General features: G+C 45.4%; 2 protein-coding genes across 4 annotated transcripts in view; both read left to right on the top strand.

Annotated features, from left to right (window-relative positions):
• Positions 1-15,897, top strand: part of EEF1AKMT2 (EEF1A lysine methyltransferase 2) — a 36,503-nt gene extending 20,606 nt beyond the window's left edge. For 2 of the 3 annotated variants that reach the window (XM_026010695.2, XM_026010696.2), the window contains one exon: positions 3,419-3,813. In XM_026010695.2, the coding sequence (XP_025866480.1) occupies positions 3,419-3,513 (95 nt within the window). In that variant the 3' untranslated portion in view covers positions 3,514-3,813. Of the gene's footprint in view, positions 1-3,418; positions 3,814-12,898 lie in introns of those variants that run through there. The other variant, XR_003236798.2, reaches the window with a different exon arrangement.
• A 1,362-nt stretch (positions 15,898-17,259) lies between these two features.
• LOC140595743 (uncharacterized) lies at positions 17,260-19,493 on the top strand. The gene is made up of 2 exons (XM_072740338.1): positions 17,260-18,520; positions 19,192-19,493. The coding sequence occupies exons 1-2, from the start codon at positions 17,279-17,281 to the stop codon at positions 19,207-19,209; spliced, it is 1,260 nt and encodes a 419-aa protein (XP_072596439.1). The 5' UTR covers positions 17,260-17,278; the 3' UTR covers positions 19,210-19,493.
• The last annotated feature ends 7,425 nt before the right edge of the window (positions 19,494-26,918 follow it).

Below are 26,918 nucleotides of genomic sequence, written 5' to 3'. Positions count from 1 at the left end.
TTTAACATTGCACAGAAACAAAAAGTAGGGACTTTGTACTAGAAATACTCCCTATTAATTCTTGAGGTAATCTACCTTTTTTAAGGCTTTGGTGCCAAGACAAGATCCTTTCTCACTCCATTAGGAAAGTATAATTAGTGCTGTGTCTAATATGTGGGGATCTTGTGAGAATTGAGAATCTGTAATCTATACACAAATATTTTGAGTTCTTTGGCAGACTGTTCCTTGCATGTTTTAAGGAATATTTTACCTGCCAATTTATTCATGCAGCACACAGGCATTTCTGGGAAAGTACCTTGAGAATCCAGGACTAGTATTTGCTTGTTTTTTTCACAGACTCTTTTTTAGATTAGCATGAAGTTTTTTTAAAGAAATGGGAGGAATTTTTAGGGTGGAGTATTAATAAATGATATGGTACTAAATTTTTGTTAAAATTTGAACCTCAGTTACCACAAGCTAATGGGAAACGAATTTATAACCAAACTATATGCACTTTATCTTAGAGTTTGTTTTCTTTTTGGTAATAAGGGAACAGGCAGTAGGAGGGAGAACACTTAACACATGTCCTTTTGTGTGCATTCAGTGACTTTGGCAGGTTATATAATGTAAAACTTGAAGTATTTGAGGCTTGAAATGTGAGCTTGTGGTTTCATTACTATTGCCTCTGGAAAACAAGAATTAACGTGTGATTTATTGTCTTGTATTTCATGCCATTAATTTTACTATCTTCCATGTTAAATTTGTTTCCCTTAGAACTGTTGAGGCCCTGTATCCATAGTCTTTCCCTCTTCCTGAAGCTTGACAGTTTTAATAAATGCTCGAAGTTAACACTGTGTAGGGCAAGTTTCTTTCCTGGTTTTTAAATACAGGTGTTCTCTTTTACCCCTGGAACCACCAGACAAAAACATATTTGTCTGTCTTTGATAATGAAGAACAGACTCTAGCCGGGTAAAGAGTGCTTAAATTTGTGTCTATGTCTAAGAACTACTTTAAGTTATATTCAGTTTTAGAGCTTAGTACAGAATTTAAGCAAAATGTTACAATAGGAAATGTTAAATAAACACATACAATTGAAGACATTTTTTAGGCATCTGCATCTGAGAATATGGAATTTGGAGTTGGATACAGAACACTAACAGAATACATGCATCACTGCCGAGGGGCTTGTTGGTGGCTTCTCACGATTGGCTTCCACGGTCCCTTTGGCATAGAGTGAAGCTTGCTTCACTGATCTTTGAAGGTTCTTTGCTTCTTTCCTGATTCGAAACATAAAACTGTTGAAATAAATCTTGCATTTTTCCTTTATAGCCCTACTTATATAAACATTTTGTGTTGTCATTTGTTTTGGTGAGGTTTACTTAAATCATTTGCCAGATAGTGGTTCAAATTTGATATCCAAGGAAGCTAACTTTCTTTAAACTACTGAATTAAAACGACTTCAGAAAACTTACTTTACTATGGAAATCATTCAGATTCATTCTGAAAAAGATTGAAAAATATTAATAACCCCAACACAAAAAAGCATATAGCTTAAAATAACTCAATTTGTTACCTATCACTGGAATACAACCACTTTTAAAGTTTGGTGTTTTATTTATTAAAATACAAGAACTTCAGTTCTGTAGGGTTTTTTTTTTTTTTAATTTTTATTTATTTATAATAGTCACAGAGAGAGAGAGAGGCAGAGACATAGGCAGAGGGAGAAACAGGCTCCATGCACCGGGAGCCCGATGTGGGATTCAATCCCGGGTCTCCAGGATCGCGCCCTGGGCCAAAGGCAGGCGCTAAGCCGCTGTGCCACCCAGGGATCCCCAGTTCTGTAGGGTTAATCCAAGGAGTTTAAAAGACTAGTCCTGGAAAATTCACATAGACAGCTCCATTTTCTCTTGAAAATTTTTATTATGAAGAATTTTAAGCATGTGTAATATTTCAGAAAACAGGCTTTGTACCCACGTACTTACCACAGTGGCTCCATTCTCTGGCATTAAAATATATTATTTAGGCTTGTCCTTCTCTGGAAAGGTTTTCTAATGATCAATTTTAATGAGCATTTTAATATATAGCTGTTTGTTAAGATTTGGTGAAATTTGATTAAGAATATGAATTAGAATGCATGATGAAACAAAGTATAGAAGACCAGTTGATACAGTGATATATATCCTTTTACATGTTTTACTTGTAAGAGTTATTTCAGCTGAAGCTCAAGGCATAGAAGCTTAGAAAGTGTAGACACCTCCACCTCCCAGGAAAAAAATCTACCCTCCAAACTAATAGTCCTATCACTTTTCCATGGTTAACTTTTCAGTCTTGCTTGTCTTAAATTTTAAAAACAAAATAAAATAATGTTAAATTTCCATTTTATTTTAAAGATTTTTTTTTTTATTTATTCATGATAGACAGAGAGAGAGAGAGGCAGGCAGAGACACAGGCAGAGGGAGAAGCAGGCTCCATGCCGGGAACCCGACTCAGGACTGGATCCCAGGACTCCAGGAGCGCGCCCTGGGCCAAAGGCAGGCGCTAAACCACTGAGCCACCCAGGGATCCCCCATTTTATTTTATAGTTCAGGAAAATGCCATGTTATCTTATTTTGATCTTTACAAATTCACTGTGAGGTAGGTAGGGGCATTGGTATGTGTAACCTCCTTGCATAGAAACTGAGGAACCTGGCAAGCATACCTTCACCTAGTAAGTGGTAGAGTTGGAACTTGAACCCAGGACTTTTGAAGCCACATTAATTTTTAAGTTCCACTGTGCTGCTTTGAAAGTTAATACTTCCTTTTCTTCCCAGATCCTTTATTATTTCAGTCTGGGTCTTGATCTTTGGTTATGAACTCTTTTTTGTTGTGGTAAAATATATGTAAAGTCAGATTTACCGTTTAACCATTTTAAAGTGTACGGTTTTGTGAAGTACGTTCCCAATTGTTCAGCCGCCACCACCACCTATCTCTAGAACTTTTTCATCTTCTACAAATTCATTTTCTTTCCACATTGTTTGACCCTTCTGTATTAAGTACTTTTAAATGTGTGATGTAGATCGAGTTACTCCATATAAAGCAGTCAGGACAGTGCCTGATACCTGGTTAGACCTTGGCACTTGATAGTTGCTTCCTACTAACTATAGCCGGCTGAGGGAGATGTGGAGTGTAAGGGGTCATAGACAGGACATGGGGGAAAGAGGGATGGATGGAGAGCCTCTCTTTTGCAATTTCATTTTGGGATTGTCTGTTCCTTGCTCAGTTTAAAGTGTTAGTGGGTATGCCCCCTCTGTGCACATCCAGTAAAACTGAAAAATTATCCAGTGAAATTCCATCACAACATAATGGTTTCATAAAAGGTTTGCAAGTACATTGTTCATACACATTCCCCTTTACTGTGGGACTGGATCCCTATTAAAAGTATTTTAATCTTGTCTGACAGGATTTGAACTTTTCGAAGAGCTGCCAACACCCACGTTCAGCTTTGGAGGCAGATCTGGAAACAGTGTAACAGCATTGGTTTTCCAGAAAACGTGAGACTTTTCACTGGACAAATTCAGTTAGCTTTATTAAGAAGCTCCACATCAAAGTAAACCTGACACAGAAAATGCAAGTGCAAATAAATGCTTAGTAAGTACACAGGATGCACATGTTGAATAGCTATAATGGGTTGGTAAAAATATGAACATGTGAATGGTTGAGTTTTAGACACCAACCGAGAATCATTTAAAGTTTTCTTTTGTATTTGAAATGTAAATATTTTTCTCTTTGATTAAAACAAATTTCCTGTAACTGTTGAACAAGTAAACTTTAAAGCAGTAAATGAATTTACAGAAAGCATGTATTTTTGGTTTTTGTGCCTTGGTCAAAGTTGAATTGGATATAGCTGCTCATTAAGATTTGACGAAACTACTCCAGGGCCAGAATAATAAACACCAGCTTTCTTAGTGTTTTATTAGACTGTTTATGAAACATAATAAGTATAATATTTTAGATTGGAGGTGGTTATTTAAAAAAAAAAAAACCCAATACCTGGGAAAAATGCCCTAGTTTTCATGTGTATAATTAAACAGAATCAGATAAATGTATAAGTTGATCAAGAAATACTTACTGAGCTTGTGTTTTGCTGCTGATGGCCTTTTATACACTGTGAAGGATAAACAGGAAGTAGGAAAGACAACTAAGAGATCTGTTATTTGGTGTTAAGTTGCATTATGGTATTAAGTCACTGAATCCACCAAATATCTTCTTCTCAAGGAATGTAATTAACCTATTCCTGCTTCTTCATATCAGAGGGATAGTACTGGGGCACCTGGCTGGTTCTGTTGGTAGAGCATGTGACTCTTGATCTCGGGGTTAAGGGTTAGAGCACTACAGTGGATAGATTACTTAAAAATAAAATTAAAAAAAAAAAAAAAGAGGCTAGTATTGGATGGAGGCAGGATTCTTTGGTTCTGACTAAAACCCATTCTCTTCCTCTGGCATCTGCTTACCAGGTGCTAAGTCTCTGCCTTAATGGCACTTACAGTTCAGTGGGGAAACCAGGACCAGTCCAGAGAAAACACTGTCAGAGGAATTGAGTAGTTGAATTTTCAAAGCTCTGCAGCTCCTTTTTGGTGACAGTGTTGGTCTGTGGACTGTGAGTTAGTGAGTCATCCTTCACTACTTTTCTCCATCTCCCTTTTGTCTTAACAGACTTGCCTAATCAAGAACTGAATAGTGTCATTCTTTTGTGAAAGGGTGGTGTAAGCTATATGTGTGTATATATATATACATAAGCCTTGAGGGACATGAGGACAAAGATGTTTTAGTTAGGACTAATTAGCAAGAGAAACAGTTTACATATTAATGTTTTTGAAGAGATAGGTTAATATATAATGCCATTTTTGTATTTGGGCTGATATTTTCATGTTGGAGCCACAAAATACGTTTTTAAGTGATAAAATTTTTGATGATTTTCAACATTTTGAATCTCTTGGGTTTTTGTTTGTTTGGCAGATGTTAGTCCAGTAATGAGTAAGTCTAGCATTACCATCCTATTTCTTTTCTTTTTGTCTCTGAGTGGGGGCAGGGTGGAGGGAAGAGGGGTTTGATTTAGATCAACATTAATCAACTATTAAGATTACTACCTGCCTTGCAAAAGATAACCGAAGACATTTACATAAGCTTTCAACACAAATAACATTGCTTAAAAAGGTTTTATTTTTAAAATGTAAAGGGTGAGATGTTACTTCAAAATATATGTGATTTAAACTTATTAAAAATTGTGTTGATTGAAAAAACCGCGCAAGGGATTTTAAACCACAGAAAAACAGTTTATAATTTATTGAGGAGGTCTGGTCTTTGTTGTGTTTTCATATTATTGTTTCTTGATGTCAAATATGATAATAGTGTAGAAGTACTTTTTTTAGAATTTTGAGTTGTTATGCATGCTGTTTTAAAGCACCACTCTAACAAAATAGGCTTTCTGTGCCACCAGACTGAGACATTGGGTTTGATTCACTGATAGCTTGGAATGGGCTTTTGTTGAAAAGCTCCTCAAGTCACCCTCGTGGCAGGGTATGTATGTTCCATTTGCAAAGATGAAGGATTTGGGGGGATCATGGAGCTGTTGCTAAGGTTAGGAGAAGGGATTTGTCATCTCTCCTTATCAGTTAATCCTGTTGGAAGCCGGCTTCTCAGAGGTTGCAATTAGAACAAATTGGAAGGTCCCAAAATGCTAACAGTAAATTAGTATTTTCAAATAATGCCACACTTTAAAAACCAGGCCAGTAAATGGCCCCAAGTTACTGAAGCAGTCGTAAATATGTGACTATTAAACTGAGTTTTGTTTAAGCACATGACTATGTGGGTAACTGGAAGAAATTATACAGTTATAAAAGGGAGCAGTGAGTTCCATAGTAAGTGCTGGTTTCTCTGCATAAGAAGTTGGAATTGTAATTTTATTTCATCAAAAGACACTCTTATTTTGAGGAAACTTGTTTGAAATGCAAACGAAGTTTCTCTCCAGAGCCTGAACGGCATTGTTGCTTCTCATTATGATGTTATTGCTGCATAGCCAGCGCTTCTGTGTGTAGGAAGCACGCCGGCCTGTCCGAAGGGATTTGAGGCTGAATGGGTGGGTTACACCAATTAACAAATAGAAAGTTTTCAGAACATTTTGTTTTAAGCCAGGTGCACAAGTTAGAGTTGCTTTTTGGGACTGGCATTTATGCATATGAGAATCAAACCTGACACTACTCTTGGCAGCTTGACTGAGGCCATTTTAAAATAAGTACAAACTGTCCTTGAATTGATTTTCCCCCCATTGTAGTAGCAGCAAGTTTGCCTTTCTTCTTCATCTGTGACATGCATGCAGTTTTCTATTATTGGGGGGGGGGGGCGGGGGAGAATGGAGGTAAACCGTACAAAAGACTTTTAGTCTTTATGTGAATAATGTGTTTCAGTTTACGTATTTTTAATTTTCTGTGATACTGTAATATAGAACTCTATGTTGACCTTAATTCACATTCATCTGGAGTGCAGTAGAGAGCTTAATTTTTAAGGTATCTATGGTAGCCTCTAACCTTTGAAATAATTTTCCTTAAATTGATATGCAAAGAGACAGAGTATCCCTGCTTATGTCAATAGACTCTGATTTATGTTTTCTTAAATTATTTTATGTATTTATGCATGCACGTATGTGTCTGGTAGTCCATAATGAAAATATATACAAATGTGAAAACTCAATTGCTCTCCAGGCCAGCATTCTGCTGCTTGGGGAGGCCTGGGTTTGATTTCCTGTTGTTGGCACTGTGAACTAGAGTGTACGTGCTCCAGAGACAGCTTTCTGCCTTGAAAGCAAGAGACCAAGTGTCTTGTGTTCCACAGTAGTAACCTCTTTAGCTAATTGTGTGTGTGGGGGTGTGTTGATGGGCTCTGAAAGGAGTCTTGTCTAGGACACTTCACTGGAAGGAGGCTGCCCATGACCTAGAGTTTGATTGTGGGAGACCAGGAGCATGGTAGGTTGAAGGACAATTGCTTAGTGGGAAAAAATTAGGAAACCCTTGTCATTTCTCTGTTAGGCTGGAAACAGAGATGTCCTTAGATGAAGGGGGAGCACATGAGCATGTTTTATTAACAGTTAATGGAAGAAAATTAATGCTAATTTATTCTTCATACACACCATGCAATTTGTTGGAAAAGTAAAAGAATAGTTTGAAATTCTTTGGTCAATTGATGGATTCCTATGTTAGGGGCATAGAAATGAAACTCAACATTAAGCAGACAAATACCCAAGCCCACAGGCTACATAAATGCTGAATAAAACCAGCTCTACAATAGAACTCTGAAAAGCGAGGGGTAAGAAGCCTAATGAATGATTGAATATGACCTTAGCAAAATCCCTGGAGTGTTGTTGAAGGATCATTCATTTCCAGCTTAGATGTCAAGATGGGCTCCAGTAACCAGGAAAAAAGAGAGCTTGAGTCAGTACTTACTGAGTTTTAAAAATCTTTACAACTCAGTGCATTAGACTGATCATTAAAAGGGCTTCTCTAACTAAATTTTGAGCTGTCACTGTGTAGACCTGTAGTTTAGGCCCAGGGAAACCAAATTAAAAAGATAGGAGTAATTCGCAAGACATGAATGTATCGATATCCTGCTTCTATGGAGTAGAACTTCAAAAACTGGATGTAGAGGCTGGCATAATGTACTTTTGTCATGCTGATACCATTGTAAGAAAGACTGAGCACCATGAGATCAATTGGACCTTAGAGCATTTGCAAATTACTTGCCCAGTTTATTAGAGGAAGATAGAAAGAAACCAAAATGTACTTTTTTCATTTTTAAGTGGTTCATTCTGAAGAAATGATAAATTCTTTTGTTCTGTTTAAAATACGTGTTATTACTGCATCAGAAAATAAGTATGTTAGTGAGTGATCTTTATTGTGCATGCTGTCCAGAAGCTTTTTAAGAAAAGCAAATCTAACACATTTGTTTCCCCAAATTCCAAAAAATGTATACATGAACCAGCAATTAGCATATCCTGGATATTATATGAGGAGCTTAGGAAGAAGTATGAAAATACCCCCCATTTGGACAAAGGGACCATTAACTGTATTTCTCATCCTTCATTAACATACTCAGAGATGAAGCAGTTTATTATTCTCCGTGACTGTAGCAGAATAGAAGTGCAGTTGGGATGGTCGCCACTCTCCTGCTATGGCCCTCCACACTGCTTGTCAAAGATGGGCATACGCAGGGGGAGGGAGCTAAATGTAGAAGAGAGTGGGTGCTGCCAGTGCACGTTTTCTCGTCACCCCTCCTCTAGTATGAAAATGTCAGTCCTTTGTTCCCATCTAATTTTAGTACATCCTGGCTTAAAAAAAAAAAAAAAAAAAAGTTAGGATGCTTTCCAACCATGGAACTTTGAGGGGTGGGGTGGGCGGGGAAAGAGTACAGGAAGGAGCAGTTTACATTCCATATCCGTCTGCCTTTCTGTGACAGCATCTAGCCCCTACTCTGTTGATTCTGGTAATGAAATAAATTTAGATGCACTGAACCAGCAATAATTAAGTTTTCCTTCCATGTCCTCAACAAGAAGTCTAGTTGGAGTCTGAATGGGGAAAATCATAATATGGCATCTAATAGAACATACTGGGCTGAATTAAAGAGCTGTGTACAAGTTTTAGAAGACAGGTCTGAAATCGTGAATGAAAAACTGCATGTTGTCTTATTTAAATGTGACCTTTGAGGCCCATTTGTGATTCAGTGAAACTGCTTTTATGCTGTTGTTTAGAATGAGAATAATATTTGTTGATTTTTGAGAAGCAATCAAAGGCAAGGTACACAAGTCAGAGCTGTTTATTCCTCGTGGAAACCCTCACAGGTCTAGAAGGAAAGCTCTGATTTCTTGAAAAGAACCAGTTGGGTCAAAGAATGGGTAACATAGTTTGTTCAAGAGATAGGACTGAATCCCATATGGCTTTGTAGTTGAAAGTGCCAACTGTCATGGTTATTATTTAATTAAAAAGTAATTAACCAGATTAAACTATGAGGGGAAATCTACATTCTGGACTTCACTATGAAATAAGTCCATCTTTTCCAGAGGTTTCTTGCTTTAGGTGTTCTGAGGTTTCCTCTTGGAATCTCTCTATGGTAAAGATGTTAGAGAGCTACAAGTAAGAGGAATTATTTTGTTACTAAGTCCATTTGATTAATGATTTAATTTGTGATGGGCGGTATCAGATTATTTTCTGAACTTGAAATTTATTTTCGTTCCTTTGATTTTATAGTAACACAGAGTTTAAAAGCTGTTAAGTAATAGAGTAAATATTAAAGAGAAATGATTATTTTTTTAAATACTAAATTTGGGAGGAAAAAATGATGGTAATATAGGCAGGGTGCTTTCCTTCTTTGGGCTTCAGTTTTCCTTTCTGTAAAATGACGGTGTTCAGTAGGTGATGTTTAAAGTTCTCCTCTACCCCTGTACTAGTCAGTTTGGGTTGCCGTTGACCTGGTGGTTTAAACAGCAGAAATTTACTTTTCACTGTCTGGAGACTGGAAAGTCCAAGGTCAAGGTACGAGGAAGGCAGGCTTCATTCTGAGGCCTCTGCTCTTGGCTTGTAGGTGGCTGCTCACCTGGCCTCCCTGTGCATGCTTACAAGGGAGAGAGGGTGTGGGAGCAGGCTCTCATGTGTCTCTTCTTAGAAGGGTGCTGAGTCCATCAGGAGAGCCCCATCCACATGACTTCATCTAACCCTGATTACCTCCCAGAGGCTCTACTTCCAGATATTATCACATTGGGGGTTAGGCCTTCAACATGTGAATTTGGGGGGCACACAAACATTCAGTCCATAATATCTGCTGAAATTGATCTAAGATGTAGAGAAGGGCTTAATAGATTTTCACTATATACAGGAAGTTTAAATGCTTCAATTAGCTAAATATTGGTTGTTAGGTCTCTTTAGAGTTCTTTTTCTTTTTTAAAGATTTTACTTATTTATTCATGAGAGACACAGAGAGAGAGAGAGGCACAGACATGGGCAGAGGGAGAGAAGCAGGCTCCTTTCCATGCAGGGAACCTGATGTGAGACTCGGTCCTGGGTCTCCAGGACCACACCCTGGGCTAAAGGCGGGGCTAAACCGGTAAGCCACCCAGGGATCCCCTCGCTTTACAGTTCTTAAAGCAAGGTATCTATGTGTATGAGGAATAGATGTACATATAAGACATTTGGAGCGAAAAAATCATGTATTTTTCCATCTAAGACATCTTTGTACATCCATTGGTAAACTTTAGATCTGGGTGTTGATTGTCTTTGATATGTATTTTTGATAATTCAGTTTGTATTTGTTTGACCACAGCTATATTTTATTCAGGAAACTCAGAAATTTACATCTGATTGTTTGGTCTTCTTCAATTTTACATATAGAAAGATAGAGATCAAGATTGGGCCTTAAGGAAACACAAAGGAGTCCTACTCATAGATGACCTCATTTAGAAGTGTAAAGTCCCAGGGTTCTGAGAATTCTACTCTCTCATGCTACACAGAGTCCCATGCTTGAGCAGGTGGTATGTGGTCTGCCCTTCTCAAGCCTTGTAACTATGGGCTCTTGTCTACTTAATCGTGGTTTCCCTTCAGAACTTTTCTTCAAAGCAGTTGGGTGTAATGGAGAGAGAAGCAGTCACGGAGACCTGCTGTATCACCGGATCAGGAATATTAAATGAGAAGAATCAGTGTGAAGCAGCTTAGCATAATTCCTAGCACACACGAGTAACTAGGCTTTTCTCCAAGGACCCTTCTTCCTGTTGCAGCTGATGTATGGACTTGTTTGAGATTTTACCCCTCAGTACCACTGAATTAATGTATTCAGTTCAACTGTATTCCAAGAGGGAAGAGAGGAGGAGTGGTAGACAAGTGAGTAAGAGTATAGCTCCTTCTTGAGTCTCTAGATAGGGCTGGTGCTGAAGCACCTTTTTATTAGCTAAGAAAACAGGACCGGATAGGATGCCAGATTTTCACTGAATGTTCTTTACGATGTGTTTCAGTGGACTCCTTAAGAATACTCAGGTTTAGGATCATTATCTGTTTACGTGGTAATTATTTAGTAATTAAAGTAGGTCTGGTGGGAAAAATGTTCCTGTGGATGCACTGGAACCGGCTAAGGACGCGGTGCACCTTCCCTCAACAGGTCTGCATGCTAAGGCAGTATTTCCAGTGACATGAAACAAGGTAACTAAGAACAGGTCCCTCAACTAATGAAAACTGAGTTGGAGTTGGGTCTTTCTGGGTATCTAGGAAGCAGTGGGCTAAGTTTTTATCATTGATTTCCACCTTGCATCATATAGATTTGATTTCTTTGATCAGTGAGTCATATTTATTTTCCTTGTTTTAAGTTGAGTTAACGGTGCCATTCACAGTGACATTTCAAAGTTTGGTGTTGGGTAATACTTTATCTGATTTGACCATAGTTTATACTGGAACTGACTGTATCGTTTATAATGTACAGTGAATTGGTTGTCCTCGTCTAGAAAACATTTGGTTTTCAGAATTGTTTATTTAACCTTTTTATTGGTGGGTAGGTGAATATTTCAATGCCTGGGCTGCTTAGTGTGACTAGAGAAATGCTGGCCAGAGCAGTGTCACTTTCTTGAGCTTAAATCTTTGAAATATTTTTAAAAGGTTCTATAGAGATGAGGTCAGTATGATAATATATGTCTGTAGGGTAGACGTAATAAAAGCTTCACTAAAGTTAAGTACTTTAACAGTGCTACAATGGGTAAGTGACCTGGTTTTGATCAAGAATTTTTTGTTTGTTTGTTTCTTTGTGAAAGTTAAGAGTAAAGTAGTATTTAAAATAGCAAGCTAACTTCTCATATCAGTTCTTCTCCCTTTCAGGTCAGGTGCAGGGTATGTGCATACAAAATAGGCAAGGCTAGTTCCTCAGGGATACGATAAAACAAAACATCTTTGCTTTTGATTAAAATGGAAGGTTGACAAACTGCTGAGGGAAGTTAAGAAATTCACAGGCTAATATACTCTGGAAGGCACATGTTCTTTTCATACTGCTCCCAGGGATGTTTTACTCTTTGGAGCCGGAGACTGATTTTTTTCTTCTTGATATTTTAAATCCAAAGGATTCAGTCTTTAGATTGGGTATTCAGGCTCTGTGAAATCAAAAACTGTATGTATTTTCACAGTTTCCTTTTTCCCTAATGAAAATGAAATTGACTCTGTTTCATTTTTATGGGGATAGGCAGGATGGCAGTAGCTTTGAGCATATCACTAGGCATGAGTTAAAAATAGATTTTTCTTGAGGCAGTGACTTATATGGTAGATAGTTGACAGGAGAGAAAAATTAAGTTAAATTTTGGGCTTATATTGTAAATACAACATCTAAATTCTAATAAAGGATATATAAGAAAAAAATGGAAATGTTTTTCATTTGAAGGTGATAGCATAAACATTTAGTCTGGGTGTGCTGTTGAAATATATTCTAGGTAAAACTTAGTGTGTAACAGTATGAAAATACTGTAACTTGTATTTAGCTATGTATTTGGTGGAGTAACTGAGGCCAACGTAGGTTATGGGTGACCAACCATGTTAATAGTGATTGATATTAGAGTACTTCAGCTCAGATCATAAATAGATCAGGGAAAGGTCAAGAATGAATTACGCTTTTCAGTGTTACTATTAAAATAGTAAAATAGGTTTGATAGGTTTTGCATATACCAGTAACTTTGAATATAGATAGTGAAAAGCCTTCATTATACTTACTTTTGCTTACTTATCATGCATAAACTTTCCAATATGTTTTTTCATGCTTGTGTTTTCTGGTAGCACATAACACCAATAGCTACTATTACTTTGCCAAAAAAAAAAAGAAAAAAAAATGTATGTCAAATTGAAATAAGTTTTAACTGTTGCTCTGTTCTTTTTAGCTTACGTTACCCAGAGCTCTTCCATCCATGAGTTGCAAGCGTGACATTTGCTGTGTTTTCAGCACCTGCCAACTTGGAAACCAGGGTTTGTGCTCAGGACTTAGGCTTACAACCCACACTTTGTGGTGCACAATGCCGTCCCAGCTGGCATGCTTCGTACCTCAATGGTGCTAGACGTTCGGTTACAAAGCTGTGCAGAGTCACGTGCACTGATTTCAATAGGCATTCCGCTTGGAGCTGTTTTCAACTCTCGTTTTATATCAGAGGAGTTAGATTGGTATCATTAAATTCACTGCATGGTTATTTTTCATTGAAAATAAATTTGTTTTATGTCGTTCTTGAATCAAAAAGTAACTTTGTCTTCAGGAACCAAAGTACCTCTTTTAAAAAGGTGTGTGTTTAGATGTGGGACAGAACTCTCTCTCTCTCTCTCTCTCTGTCTACCTATATGAGAGAGATTCCAGCCAGGGCTATAGTTCATTTTCATCAGTGGAAAGGTTTCAGAACACAGTAGGAAAAGGACAGAAAGGAAAGAACAGAAGGATTAGTGGGTCATAACATGGTTATGTAGGTAGGGTCGTTAGTTGTAGATGGCTCATGTATGTGGGGACAATTACAGAACTCATTTTTCTGAATAAGATCTACATAAGAGATGGTAGATTCAGATTTTTGGTTTTCATCTGTAACCAAAACTTTACATGTTGTCCGGAGAAATGTATTTTGCTAACTTGTTTTCTTTCAGTAGCCAGTTTCTTTGAAAATGCTTCAGGTGGACTTGGTGATGTCTGTCTTCCCTTCATCTGTTATAAGCAATTTTAAAAGGTTCTGCTTTGTAAAAGATCTTTTCAGATTTAGAAAGGACAGTGTGAAATGTGAATGACTGGCTTTTAATACAACAGTTGTGACAAAGAGGCAGTGGCTTTTGGAAGCTGAATAAAGGGGTTAATACACACATCTGCATACTGTGCTGTTGGGTGCGATGTATAACAAGTTTGATGTTTGTTTCACTCACTTTATTCTAAAAAGAATACTGTATTATTCTCAAAGATAAACTAGTTTATCATTTTTTTAGTGGGGAGCTCTTTTTACAGCCATAGGCACACGTAGATTTGATGGGTAAAACTGAACAACATTGACTGTACTTGCTTAGACTTCAAAGCTTAGCTCCTTGTTGCTTGAATATCACATTAATTTGATTCTAAAGGCACAAAAATAAAACACCCACTAACTACCTAGGACACTCATTACTACATATCAAAACCCAACCTTTACCCTCCTCTGCATAAATGTGCTTAGGTGAATACTTGATTAGCTTGTTGATACAAGTTATAGTTGGTTACACCCTTTCTTAATAAAATACACCCTTATTGTCTCCTATTGCTTAAGAGCTTTACGCTTGGAATAGGGGAACTCTTTAGAATAGAGCGATACTCAGTTTAAATTCTCCTAGGCAGTTTTGAGTGGATGGGATTCGTGCCATACGCACGGGCATTCCTCCATTTGGTGTTTCTGCTTTGAGCCGGGCCAGGAGAGCCAGTATTACAGTGCTTTGTCCCTGGTTTCATATATTGGTCTCAGAGTGAGACTGTATGTAACCCCTACATTTTATATTTCCCAGGTGTTTGTGTTTACCCAAGTTAGTGTTGTTGGTCAGTGATAATGGAAAAGTTACAGGTGATCATTTTTGGATTATTTATGTATTTATTCCTAAATTGGCTTATGAATTTGTGTTTAGTTGCCTGGTTGTACTCTAAATCTGGTTTTAATTTGGTTTTGACCTTTAAGGATTGAACAAAGGTAGACTGCTTAGCCCCCCCCCCCCCCCCCATCGCAGCTTACATTGCTTTACATCCAGAATGCGACTGAGCTTGTATTTACTCTTCTGACTTGAGCAAAGCTCTAATATACCACCTTTCAGGTAGGACTTTTTTAAAATAATGACTATGTAGTATAGCCCCCCAAAGTGGGGGTGTTTAGGATATACAGGGCTTACTGCATAATGTGGGAAGAACCACTTAGTGTGGAAGGTTAATTGACACAGGGTTTAATGTATATATCTTTTAGCTTTTGGAGATTCAAATTAAGTCCATGAGAAATAGCCATTCATTGGTTAGTAGCACAGCTCCTTAAGCAGGTATTTTGGTTCTGTGCACTTGCAAGAAAGCCTCAGAACCAGAAAAACAGGCTGCTTTAGGTTGGAAAGGAGGCGTTGCAGCAAAGAGCTTGCCATAACCACAATCCTTGGAATTTTGTGAGACTAAAATCATCCTGAAAGCAACAAGAATCATGATTGCGATAATTGTCTCCAGGCTCTGGATGTGCCCCCCTCCCCCCCCAATTTGGTTTTCTCCCTTGACCCGATGAACTAGTAATTGTAGGAATAAGCTGAATGTTTGCCAGCAGGAGTCACTCTAGGCTTCCTAATAAAAAGTAAATTAAACTTTATTCTTAAAGCTCTCAAAGGCTGAGGTGAGACTGTGATAAGATGGCATTAGGGAAGGTGTAGGAGGAGCATTCTCAAATTATCCCTTGTGCCTTTCTTTGTTTAACTTAGGGATCCTTGCTTGGTTCTCGTTCCTTTCAGAATCGGCCCTTGATAAATTCTTTTAAAGCAATGTTTATGGAAAAGGATATCCGTATCTTAGCATTCTGCCTATTAGCTCATTTTGGTTTTTGTAGGACAAATTGGTTACATCCCACATCATCTACTTGAATGAATAGACACCCATCCTTCTCCTGATTGTTGTTCATCGTAATCTTGCAGAAGAAATCACTAGAGTGAGCCGTAGCTGGTGTGAAAGGAGATGTTAGCTCATGGTTTTCTGAAAAAGAATGGGTCCAGTGTGATGAGAAACTGAAATATTTCAGCAACAGCCATGAAATATAATAGTTTCCCAAGTGCATACAAGCTCAAGAAGTTAATTGTCCATTTATGTTTGATACTGGGATTGAAACATTGGATTAAAACCAATTAAATGTTCCTAGAAGCAACAGAAAAAGTTTCCTGATTTATGAATAGACCCATTCAAATGGCGCAGACACAATCCATGTAAAGTAATGAGGTGTTTTGTTTTTTTGGCAAAGGAGAACACAAAACAGGCATAGGGGAGTTCTTTAAAAAAAAAGAAAAAAGAAAGAAAAAAACCTTCTCTTTAAAAATCTCTTTGGATACAAGGTCAATAAAATAACGTACACTGGTAGGACGGAGTGATGGGAAATCTAGGGCTTCACTTCACAAGGGAAACAGTCCCCCTCCCCCAGGTGAGCAGTACAATGAAAATACTCTGCTTATTCTATCAGGGTTACATTCCTGAACTTAAGTCAACATCCTAAGTTACAGAACGAAACATGCTCTGCGTCTGCTTAGCAACCACAAATCCTTCCTTCACCAGTTGCATATAGTTTGCATGTGGCTTCTGAAGTACATACACATTCCTTTATTTCCATCAGCGCCTCTAGTTGGGAAACTAGCGCTTTCTTTTCCCAAAGTGTGACAAGGCTCGCACAGCCCCCTCGCTGCCGCCCGGCACGCCGCCCCGCCGGGAAGCCTCAAAACCCCACACCCCGGAAGCTGCGCGTCCCAAGTCCACGCGGCCCGGGGTTTTGTGCCCCAGGTCCTGCGGGGGGCGGGGGCGGGGGCGGGGGCGGGGGCGGCCGCGGGACCCCTGGCTCCGGGCCCGGGCGGGGCGGGGCGGGGCGGCGGGGCGGCGGGGCGGCGCGGCCCGGCCGGCCGGCCCGGGGCCCCTTCCCGCGTGCCCTTCCCGCGTCCCGGGGCCTCGCAGGCGCGGGCTCGGCGGGCGGCGGGCGGCGGGCGGGCGGCGCGGCTCGGCTCGGCTCGCAGGGCGGCCTCCAGCCCCGCCGGCGGCGCGCCGCGACCCCCCCACTCCCCGCCCACCGGCGGCTGCGCGCACTGCACCCGCGCCCGCCGCCGCCGCCGCCGCCCGGCCCCTGCACGCCGCCGGCCCAGCACGCCGGCCCCTGCACGCCGGCCCTGCACGCCGCCGCCGCCGCCGCCAGCCCCAGCCCCGCGGCCGCCCGGGCCCCGCCACGCCGCCGGCGGAGCGCCCGACCCGGACACACGCCTTGCGGGCGGCGGCCCCACGGCGGCGGCGGGCGCGGCGGGCGCGGCGGGCGCGGGCGGCCTGGCCGGGGCCGGTGAGAGGGACGAGTTGCGAACAGTTCAGGAAGTGACAAGTCGATTTCCTCCTCCCGGGGAGCCGCTCGGTACAAAGCGCTCGGCGCCGGCGGGAGAGCGTGCGCGGCGGTGGCGGCGGCGGCGGCGGCCGTGGCGGTGGCGGTGGCGGCGGCGGCGGCGCGGAGCCTCGGCGACCCCGCGGCGCACAGTAAGCGACCGGCGGCCGTGCTGGCCCGCGAGCCAGGATGCCCGCCTCGCCCTGGGCAGCGTCGCCGCTCTCCCTTCTTTGCTCCTCTCCCCCCTGCCTCGCTTCGCGTCGGGTCGGGTCGCGGCGGGGCGGGCGGCTTCCCGGGGCGGGCGCGAGACTGTCAGCGCGGCGGGGCGCGGCGGGGCGCGGCGGGGGCGCAGTCCTGCCTCCGCGGGCTCTGCGCTCCCCCGCGCCGCGACCCGGGGACCCCGGCGCCCCGAAGTTCCCGCGGCGCCTGCAGACAACTCTTTTGTTCGCGGAAGTTTGCGTCCCACCCCCGGGATGCGGGCGCGCGGCGGCGGGACCCGCGGCTCCTGGACCGGCCGGGCCGGGCGGGGGGTGGGGGGCGCCTGCCCCGGGGAGGCCGCGGGGGGGGGGCGCGGGGCCGGCGGGGCGGGGGGCGCGGGCGCGGCTTCGCACATGGCGAGAAGGGCCGTGCTGCACGGGCGCTGCCCGGCTCCCCTTGGTGCCAGCCCCGGACTCGCCAGCCGGTGGGAGCCCGCTTCCCGCCGGGGCTGCCTGTCGGCGGGGCTGGGCGCGCGGGGCGAGGCGCGGGCAGGACCCCGAGCTGAGCTGCGCCCCGGGGCGTCCCGGCGCCCGCGCCCGCAGACCCGGGGGACGATGCAGGCCCGCGGCGGCGCGCGCTCCGCTGCTCGGGCCGGGCGCCCCGGGAGCCCCCTGGGCCCGGGCTGCCGGCGTCCGGCCGCGGGGCTCGCTAGCACGTACTGCGCTTCGCCCGACGGCGAACAAAGAACGGCGCTTTGCAGCGCTTGATGAATGGGATTCCGCCTCCTACAGGCCACGCTCCGAGCCGTCGTGCGCTGCAGCCCGCGGACCCGGTGGCGGCGGCGCTGCACCCCGGGCCCCCGACCCCGACCCCGACCCCGACCCCGACCCCGGGGCAGGGCCCGGCCGCCGCCGCCGCCGCCGCCGCCGCGCTCGCCTCGCCGCAGCGGGCGCAGATGGAGCCGGGCCGACGGCTGTTGAGCGGGAACAGACGTTTGCTGGGTTGTTGCACGGCGGGGACAAGGGCCGCCCTGTGCCGGCTGCTGCGGGGTCGGGACCGCATTGTCTCCTGGCCCGGGAGCCGGCGAGCGTCGCCCACTCCCAAGTGACACACCAGCGTGTGCTCCCGGCGCTCCCCGCAGGCTGGAAGGGGCCTCCCTGCTCCAGGTCCTGGGCCGGGGAAGGAGGTCGCCCTGGGGCAGGGCTTGCGGGACGGATGGAGGCAGCAGACCCGGTGAGACTCACTGCTGCGCATCTGCCCAGACTTTTAGTTTCATTTTAATTTACCCACTTAGCAGTAACTGGTCTCAGTTACAGTTTTGATACTGAGTTGCGGATCTGGGGGGTTTGGGTGTTGTCGTTCCCACCCCCAGGCTGTGGACAGCTAGATAAACAGAAAACAGCTATTTGTCCCCATTGATAGGCCTGTGTTAGTCTGAGAAGGTTTGACCTTTTTTTTTTTTTTGAGCTCAGGACTGGTTGGTGGCCCTTGACCCGGTGTCTGCACTTGGCTAGGATCTGGATGCTGCCAGCCCTCCTGCAAAAGGGAGGAGCATGCTGCTCTAGCTCCTAGGATCTAGAAAAGGAAGGAGAGGCTTGGGACAGGCCCGTTCCCACCCCACCCCCCACCCCCCACCCCCATGCCCCTCCAGAGAACCAGACGGTTTTAAGACCAGTTCAAATCATTTTGGCCAGGGACTCACTATTCCCCCACCACCCCACCCCGGGAGGTGATACTGATGTGCAATTATTTTAACATTGAAGACAAGTTTTAAATAAAAGCTGGCAGTACGGGTTGTTGCAGAAGTGGACTTGGATTCCGAAGGCTGGCAGGACAAGTAGAGCGTTCCACGATTGTGATTGATAATGTTTGTAGTCAGTTTCTCCCTTCTGTTTTCAATTTAGGGTATGTCGCGCACGTAGTAGCGTGTTGGAAGTTCATGAAGTTCCTTTAGGAAGAGCTTGAAGATGCCTTCTTGTCATCATAGCGGCTCTGCTTCATTGACGTTTTATGGGAAGCCCTGTTGTTATTTCTTAGGCTCTTTCTCTCCACATCTTTCATCTTTCTCGGTTCACCCTGTTGGTTACTTCGCTCTCCCCTGGCTCTGTGGAAGCCTGACGGGCTGGGTGTCCTTTAAGCGGGTTCTGGGGCAGACGCCTGAGCCATGCTGGAAGCTCAGTTAGGGCCAGCCTGCCGCTCTCTTCCCCTGCAGGAGACTGGAGAGGAGAGAGTCTTGTACACCCTGGGAGCTGGCAGCAGAGGACGCCTCGGAGCAGCCTGGAGGTGTACCTTTGCAGTGCTCTTAAGCAGTACGCCCTTCTCCGCCCCTGCTTCTTGCAGGGGGCCCTGAAGACTGAGTGCAGGACCCACTGGCGGACTGTTGAGTTGATGTTTTATCTGGGCAAGCGTGGCTTTCCTGAACTGCACACCGTATGGAAACTTTTTGTTCTTGCCCTTAAAAAAGCCTGAAATAAGCAAATACTCAGACCAGCACAACTGCCATCATTACCACCACCACGCACACCTCTCTGATGTGTAATAAAAGAGACCTGCAGGCGTAATTTGTTATGTAATATGCTGATAATACAAGTTTCGGTTTTAGATGGAAACCAGATGTGGAGGGGCTCTCTCTTTAATTGATCCAGCAAGGGGGACACGTTAATAGATTAACTAGCCTTTGCAAACCCTGAAGGTGATTTCTTTTCTTTCTTTTCTTTTTTTTTTTAATTGTGAGGGGAGAATCCTAAACTTGGGGCTTTTTTAAGTCTCCACCTCCCCACCTCCCCCCCCCCCCCCCCCCCCAACCCCTAGCTTCTTGCTTTACTGCAGCTGTCCTTTTTGTCAGACTCTTCCTCTCTTGAAAGAACCGGTTTGTTGCCAACATGAAGCACATGGCCGGGTCTGGCTGGGCTCAGCGCAGCTTAACTCTGCTGGGCTCCACGCTCCTCCTCGCCTTGTCCAGCTGCTGCCCTGTCCTCCACCCTACAAAACAGGGCCTGGCTGAGGGACTTGCGTGCTGCAAGGAATGTTGACTGGCCTCCCTCGACTCCTTTCTGAAATGTCTGATCATCCAGGGAGAGTTGCTGTTTAAACTTGCCCGGTGAATACACTTTCCAAAATCATTGACTCTCCTTCTCTGATTAATTTCTGTGTTTGTTTCCTGCCTAACTTTACGAGGGTTCTTTCTACATGGCTGAGTCACCTTTATTATGGCCCAGGGTCGGGGACTGCACTGTAATAGCTGACCCCATTAACAGCAGTTTCATTGCGTGCTGGGATGTGAGCTTTGGAAACAAACCCACAGGCTTAGATACGCTGATGTGCCCGGAGACTTGCTTAGAAAATTTTTGTTTTAGCGCAGTTTACATTAACATGATTAATGACCGCGCCACTGAAAAGTCTATATTCAAAAGCAATTTACCGTTCCCTAGGGTTCTTCTTATGGTGAAGTAATTTTCTTTGCCAAACAACTTTGTTTTAAGGTAATTTCTTCTTTGATGTTTAATCCAAACCTCCTGTGCACACAGTTTTGGATCAAGGCTTGGGCTTCGAAAATTGCGGGTTGTGGTTTTGGTGGTGCCTGTCTAACCTTCCTGAACTCGGGTCGGAGGGCACCCGGATTCTTGATTTAGGAAAGCCCTCTGAGATCCTAAGCAGCGGCAGAGTCAGTGCTGGGCTGATCAGGACGGGAGGAAATCTTGCAGGGGAAACTTGGCTTTGGGGTGTCTTGGAGGAGGGATGTAAGGAGGCTGGAGCTGAGGACAAGATTTTTTTTTTTTTTTCTTCCTTGCATCAACTGGAGATACTTGAGCTTTTTCAAAAAACAGAGACGTCTTTGCTTCAGCCACCTCCTCCTCCTCCTCCTTTTCTTCTTCTTCTTCTTCTTCTTCTTCTTCTTTTTTTTTTTTTTTTTGTTAAATGTGGGTGATTGAGAGGGGAAATGCTGATGGGTGGGTCTGAAAGCAGCCTTAGGAACCCGAGAAAATAAAAACACATTTGAAGGACTCTGGAAGATTTTGCATTTCAAAGGGTCTACCTTGTAGAATTTCACATCACGTCAGGGGTTATGGAGAAGTGTGACAGGCACCCCCGCTTCGTTAACGGTCCTGCCCCTCTCCTGCTGTGGGGGCTGCCGGGGGAAGCTGTCTTTTGCAGGGGGGCGGGGTGGGGGCCGTTTGGCCAGACTGCGCAGGAAGATCTCGGAAACAACAGTGCTCCTTAGGCATCTGTAGTCCCTGGAGGGACTTTTTCCATGGGGCCGCTCTCAGGAGGTAAAAGCAAATCATGTTGCTAAACAGCCCATTTGACCCCAGAATGCAGGGGCAGGCCAACTCCTGACTGCACTTGCTCTTTTCCTTCGCTTGTGAAACAAAGAAACAGATTCTCCTCCTGCACTGGTATAATGTGGTTCCCTAGTTCCCAAGATTCAGGACCATGAAAAGTTGGGCGCAGCAGGCTTCAGCCCAAATGGGTGTGGATTGTTCAAAGAATAATAGCAGTGCCCACTGGTTATTGAAGGCCCACCCTGGGCCAGGGGCTTTGCATACGCTCTCTAATTTTCAAAGCATTCCTGCAGTTACAGCTAAAGAAAGAAATTGAATCTCCGAGAGGCCAAGTAACTGGCCTCAGGCCACACAGCTGCTAGGCCTGGAGGCTGGTAGTTCTATCCTAGTCTCTCTCACTTCAGAGCCTGGTTGTTTTGCACACGCATGCTATGGGTTGGTGTGTTCGAAAGATAGAGGCACTAAGTTCTGTTTAATCTCAAAGCATAAATTTTGTTTAGTCTTGTTAACACCACAGGGAAACTTAGAAATTTTGACTACCTCTTTCCCTCCCTCCTCCTTTTCCTACAGCTTTAAAAAAACTTTTTTTTTTTTTTTTTTTTTTCAAAAGGAGGGCTTGGGGGCTCCCTGGGTGGCTCAGCTGTTTAGCGCCTGCCTTTGACCCAGGGCATGGTCCTGGGGCCTGGGATCTAGTCCCTCGTTGGGCTCCCTGCATGGAGCCTGCTTCTCTCTCTGCCTGTGTCTCTGCCTCTCTCTCTGTGTCTCTCATGAATAAATAAATAAAATCTTTAAAAAAATAAATAAAGGAGGGCTTGGATTCTAGGTCTACCATAGGACCAAAGACAGCGCCTCAGTTCTGAAGACTGAGAAGTTTTGCTTCATCCTTACAGAAGACAGACTTACAAGAAAATACAGTTATTCTTGGTGACCTTCTAGGGGAAATGGGAAATAAATCTGGCAGCCCAGAAGAAGCATCCCCATTTATTCAGATTCCATTTTCCATTCGAAGAGATTGTTAAAAGGGTTTCCAGTGTGGTTGGGTTTTTTGGTTTTTTGGTTTTTGTTTTTGTTTTTTGCTTTTGTAATTCGGATCCCTCAAAGTAAATCATTTTGTGGTGTTTGCCACCCCAGGTTTGTGTAATAACACGTTTTGTTTACATGCCCAAAGTAATCAAATAACTAAACTCAATTGTACAGCCTCCAGTGTGTGGGAATTTGGTATGCCCTAGCTCGGGCTGGGCAGAGGCCCTGCATTCCGTCTCAGACCGATGGCCCTTCGAAGGTTGATCCTGGTTTGCGGGTGGAGGTGGAGTGGGTGGTGTGAGGATGTCTATGTCCAGCAAGGCCTGCCTGGCTGGATCTCCTGCCCTTTCTGCTCCTAAAGAGTTTGTGGGAGATAGCTGGGCCCTCTGTGCCGAGATTTGAGACTCCAGAGCAGTTATTCTGAACCTTGGCTGCACATTATAATCACCTGGAGAGATTTAAAAGAAAAAAAACCTGATGCCCAGGCTGCATCCAGGACCAGTTACATCAGAATCTTGGAGAGAAGGGGTAGGACGCAGCATTGGTATTTTTAAAGCTTCTGAGTTGATCCTGTTGTGCATCCAGGACGGAGGAATGAGGGCTGGAATAGACCCCATGCATACCTCTTTTCCCTCACGGACCTTCCTCTTCAGGATTGGAATAAACCTACTGGGATTTTCCGTTGTTGCCATGTCTCGGTGAAGGAGAATATGAAAGGTACCCACTTCTGGGCGAAGTGCCTGCTGTAGACATCATCCAGGTGGTTCCTCTTTCTGCTGGGCCAGGTCTTGGGTGTGCCTTCCTGCACAGGATTTGGTATAACCCCTCCGAGCCACCACCTTTCTGGAACAGAGAGTGCCGGTTTTATTCAGCTTGTTGCCTCAGGGTAGTTCTAATATGGGGGGGGGGGGGCCCTGCCTCCCCACCATCTTTCTGATCTTTTCAGCTTCTTGTTCCTTCTGCAGGTTTGGCACATGGTGATCCTCTGGGGTTCAAGGGAGGGAAGGTGCAGTCTGAGTCCTGGCCATGTCTTGGTGATTCTCAGCAGTTATTCCTTTTCTCCTCAGTCTGCAGCAACTGTCACAGTGTCTAGCCACCTGGGGTTTTTTTTTTTTTTTTTTTTAAAGATTTCACTTATTTATTCATGAGAGACACAGAGAGGGGCAGAGACACAGGCAGAGGGAGAAGCAGGCTCCCTGCAGGGAAACCAGTGTGGGACTCGATCCCGGACCCCGGGATCACGACCTGAGCCGGAGGCAGACACTCAACCCCTGAGCCACCCAGGCGTCCCTCTAGCCACCTGGTTGTACCCAACTGCTCAGAACCTGTCCTCTTGCCGGCGTGCTTGGGATGAGGTGTCATAGAATTATGTTTAGAGTGACTGGGGGCCGTAGAGAGCATGAGCTCTGTGGCCTGCTTATGTTATCTGATGGAGGAGAAATCCAACTCCCCCCACCCCCACCCCAGAAGTACGGTGACTTTGCCAGGGTCACACAGTGGACACCCAGAGGAACCAGCACCTTCGTCATCTGAGTCCCCTGCTCCAGCATCCTGTTCTCTGCAGAGAGACTCTGAGACGCAGTCTCGCTTGCAGGACCCTGTGCCGTATGCAGCTCAGGCCAGCAGTTAAGCAGAGTCATTGTTCAGAGCCCTTCAGCCAGTGAAACGTGCCATCCGTTGACCTAGGTCTACTTCATAAGTCCGTGTTTCTCACCCTCTCTCCTGATGCTGCTCAGCAGGGATCCATTAGGCTGCTGAGTGCAGGCTCACTGAGCCCCAAGCAGGGGAAACAGTCCTGATGGAAAGTACTGAAACCTTGAGCCTGATGAAGAGGGTTTAGGTTGCTTTGGCCAAGGTTTGTCCACCTGCTCTTCTGTGCCTTGGTGGTGGTGACAAATCAGGGCACTTTCTCCTCTGCTGGGAGTTGGTCTGGGGCCTAATGAGGTGGGGGCGAGGAGGTGGGTGTTTTCTGCAGGCATTCATTTCCCAGGCATTGATTGGGCACCTGCTGAGCGTCCCGAGTGGGGCTGGGCACTTGACTTCATTAGTTCATTTAATCCTCAGTGCAGGATAGATGGCTGAGGGACTTGCTCTGTCCATTGCTGGAAACACTACCACTCAGAGCAATTACTCGCCCGGAGGAGAGAGGACAGTGGGATTTCAGCTCCTGGCTGGCTTCAGTCCTATGTTCTTTCCACCATGCCATGCTCGTTCTTCATCCAGTGCTGTCTCAGTGGAAAGGTGATACAGTTCCTGCAGTAAGCAGTGTCTGATGGTCCAGGAGGTGTTCTCTGGCCATTACTCCCCGGGCACCTCGCTGCTGCTTCTAAGGAGGGGCTTGGGTGGCTGTGCTGCGGAGCCTGCCAGGTAGGCCCATGGGCTCCTGGACAGCAGGGCCTGGCCAGGTCCAATCTGCATCCAGCAGCTCCAGCAGTGTCCTGGATAGAGGGTGCTCCTGCTTGCCCGTCCTCCACCTAGGGGTGGCCACCCTCCTCCCAGCTGCCCCCTGCTTGAAGTGCCTTGACGGACAAGGCCCAGCTGGGAGAGGCCTCGGCTGCGCCTGGAATTCCCCTCGCTCTGGCATTCATGTTGGCCAGGGGCCTGGGAGCGGAGGGAGGTTCCATCTGCTGGCTGGGAGCAGCCTTTCTGCATGTTCAGAGGTGGGAGGACTGCGTCCTCTGTAGCCGGCCACCTCCATGCTCTGGGTGAGGAGAGGGAGTCGTCTCCTGGTTGTAGGGGTTTGTGTCTGTGGTTCTGAGGCTGCAGAGGGGGGGTATTGAGATTCGGGGGTCCCCGTGATATGGTCCTGGGGGCCATCCTGCTGTGAAGGCTCTCTGGTAAGCACACAGCTCCTCTCTTGCTGGACTGGTTTGCTGCGTGACCCTCTGGGCTCCGGATTTCTCATCTTGCTGGCTCTGCCTCCCAGCGTTTTAAGGAGCACGGTTATAAGAGCCTGTCTGAGAAGCCCCTGTGAAGGGTGTGGTGCCGTATGGAGGGACACAAGGTAGGAGATGTGCATCGGACCCGAAGGGTAGAAGTTATGCCATGTGGTGCAGGGCAGGCCGCCTTCCAACCGGGAAAGAACCACAGAGGAGCTTTGGGCAAAGCAGAGGTGAGACCCAGGCCTGTGTCATTTAGGGCAAGGGCAGTATTGCACTCTGGAGTCAGTGCCTGGGTTCAGATCCCAGGTGTGCCCTTTGCTGACTGTCTGCCCCTGGGAAGGTGACCATCTCTCCCAGCCTGGGTTCCCTCATCTGGATGATGGCCTTGCCGGCGGGGCAACCCACCCTGTGGGTTTGGGACACTGAGTGAGGCCCTGGGTGGAGACCCTTAGAACCCAACAAATGTCAGTAAGCATCTCGTGCAGCCTGTGGCAGGCACGTGCTATTGGGAGAACACGGGAAGGATGGGGCAGTTGTCCTCACGGCCCTGGTGGGTGACACCAGGATGAAGCACAGAGCTTAGCTCGGCTGGGTGGGCCAGAGTGGGGCAAGTAGAGCCTTTCCTCACCCAGCATTCTCTCCACTCTCAGATGTCTTTAAGATTTTTTGGTGGGGGGAGGGTTGAAAGCATGTGTTCTAATTTAGTTTGCAGGTGTGTCTCTTAATAAGCATTAAGACTAGTGAAATCTTTTAAGCTTTCTCTTTGGAAACAAAATCTCTGTTTACCAAGACTGATTGACTTTGGTCTTAAACATAGAAAAGTAAATGCATATAAGCATCACAGCGTGGCCACAGAGCCCTTGGCTCTGCTCTCACCCACCTCTGAATGCGAGTGTGTTCTTTGCAAGCCTCCAGGGCGGCGCACCTCTGTGACCTGAGAGAGTGGGAGGCACATTTACCTCCTTCTTAGATTCTCTTTAAATTCTTTGCAGCTGATGTCTTTATTTGGTTTTGCCACCTCTTTCAAGTCTGCAAGCTGCCTTCACGACTGCAGTCAGCATTGGTGTATGTCACGTGGTCACAGCTGGGGCACTCGCCCCCAGCCTGGCCACTTCTCACTGGGGTACAATTGTCCCTGGGGTACAATTCCAGTTGGCCCTCCGGACCCCTGTGCCACCTGAACACGACCGGCCATCTCTCCAGGAATAAGAGCTCTTTAAAGCTCATTGAAGCTTTTGAACCAAGCCCTTGACCCAGTTGACAGAGGGAGCGGCCTTTACCCTCTTCAGTGGTCACTGGGCTTCTCTTGGCGCAAGCCAGTGATTCCTGACAGTCTCCACCCACATGTCTTCTGAGCATTACACATCGCCAGCCCCAGCCTGGCATCCTGTGGGGTGTTCAGAGTGGACAGTCTTGGCATGTGAGATTGCCTACTGGACTTTG

Source organism: Vulpes vulpes, chromosome 15 (assembly GCF_048418805.1).
Source record: "Vulpes vulpes isolate BD-2025 chromosome 15, VulVul3, whole genome shotgun sequence".
Classification (NCBI taxonomy): Eukaryota; Metazoa; Chordata; class Mammalia; order Carnivora; family Canidae; genus Vulpes; species Vulpes vulpes.
This window is presented reverse-complemented; position numbering and strand designations above follow the sequence as displayed.

Bases quoted from the DNA above. Each gene is read 5' to 3' on its own strand.
- LOC140595743 (XM_072740338.1), top strand. From the start codon at position 17,279: ATGCCCGCCTCGCCCTGGGCAGCGTCGCCGCTCTCCCTTCTTTGCTCC.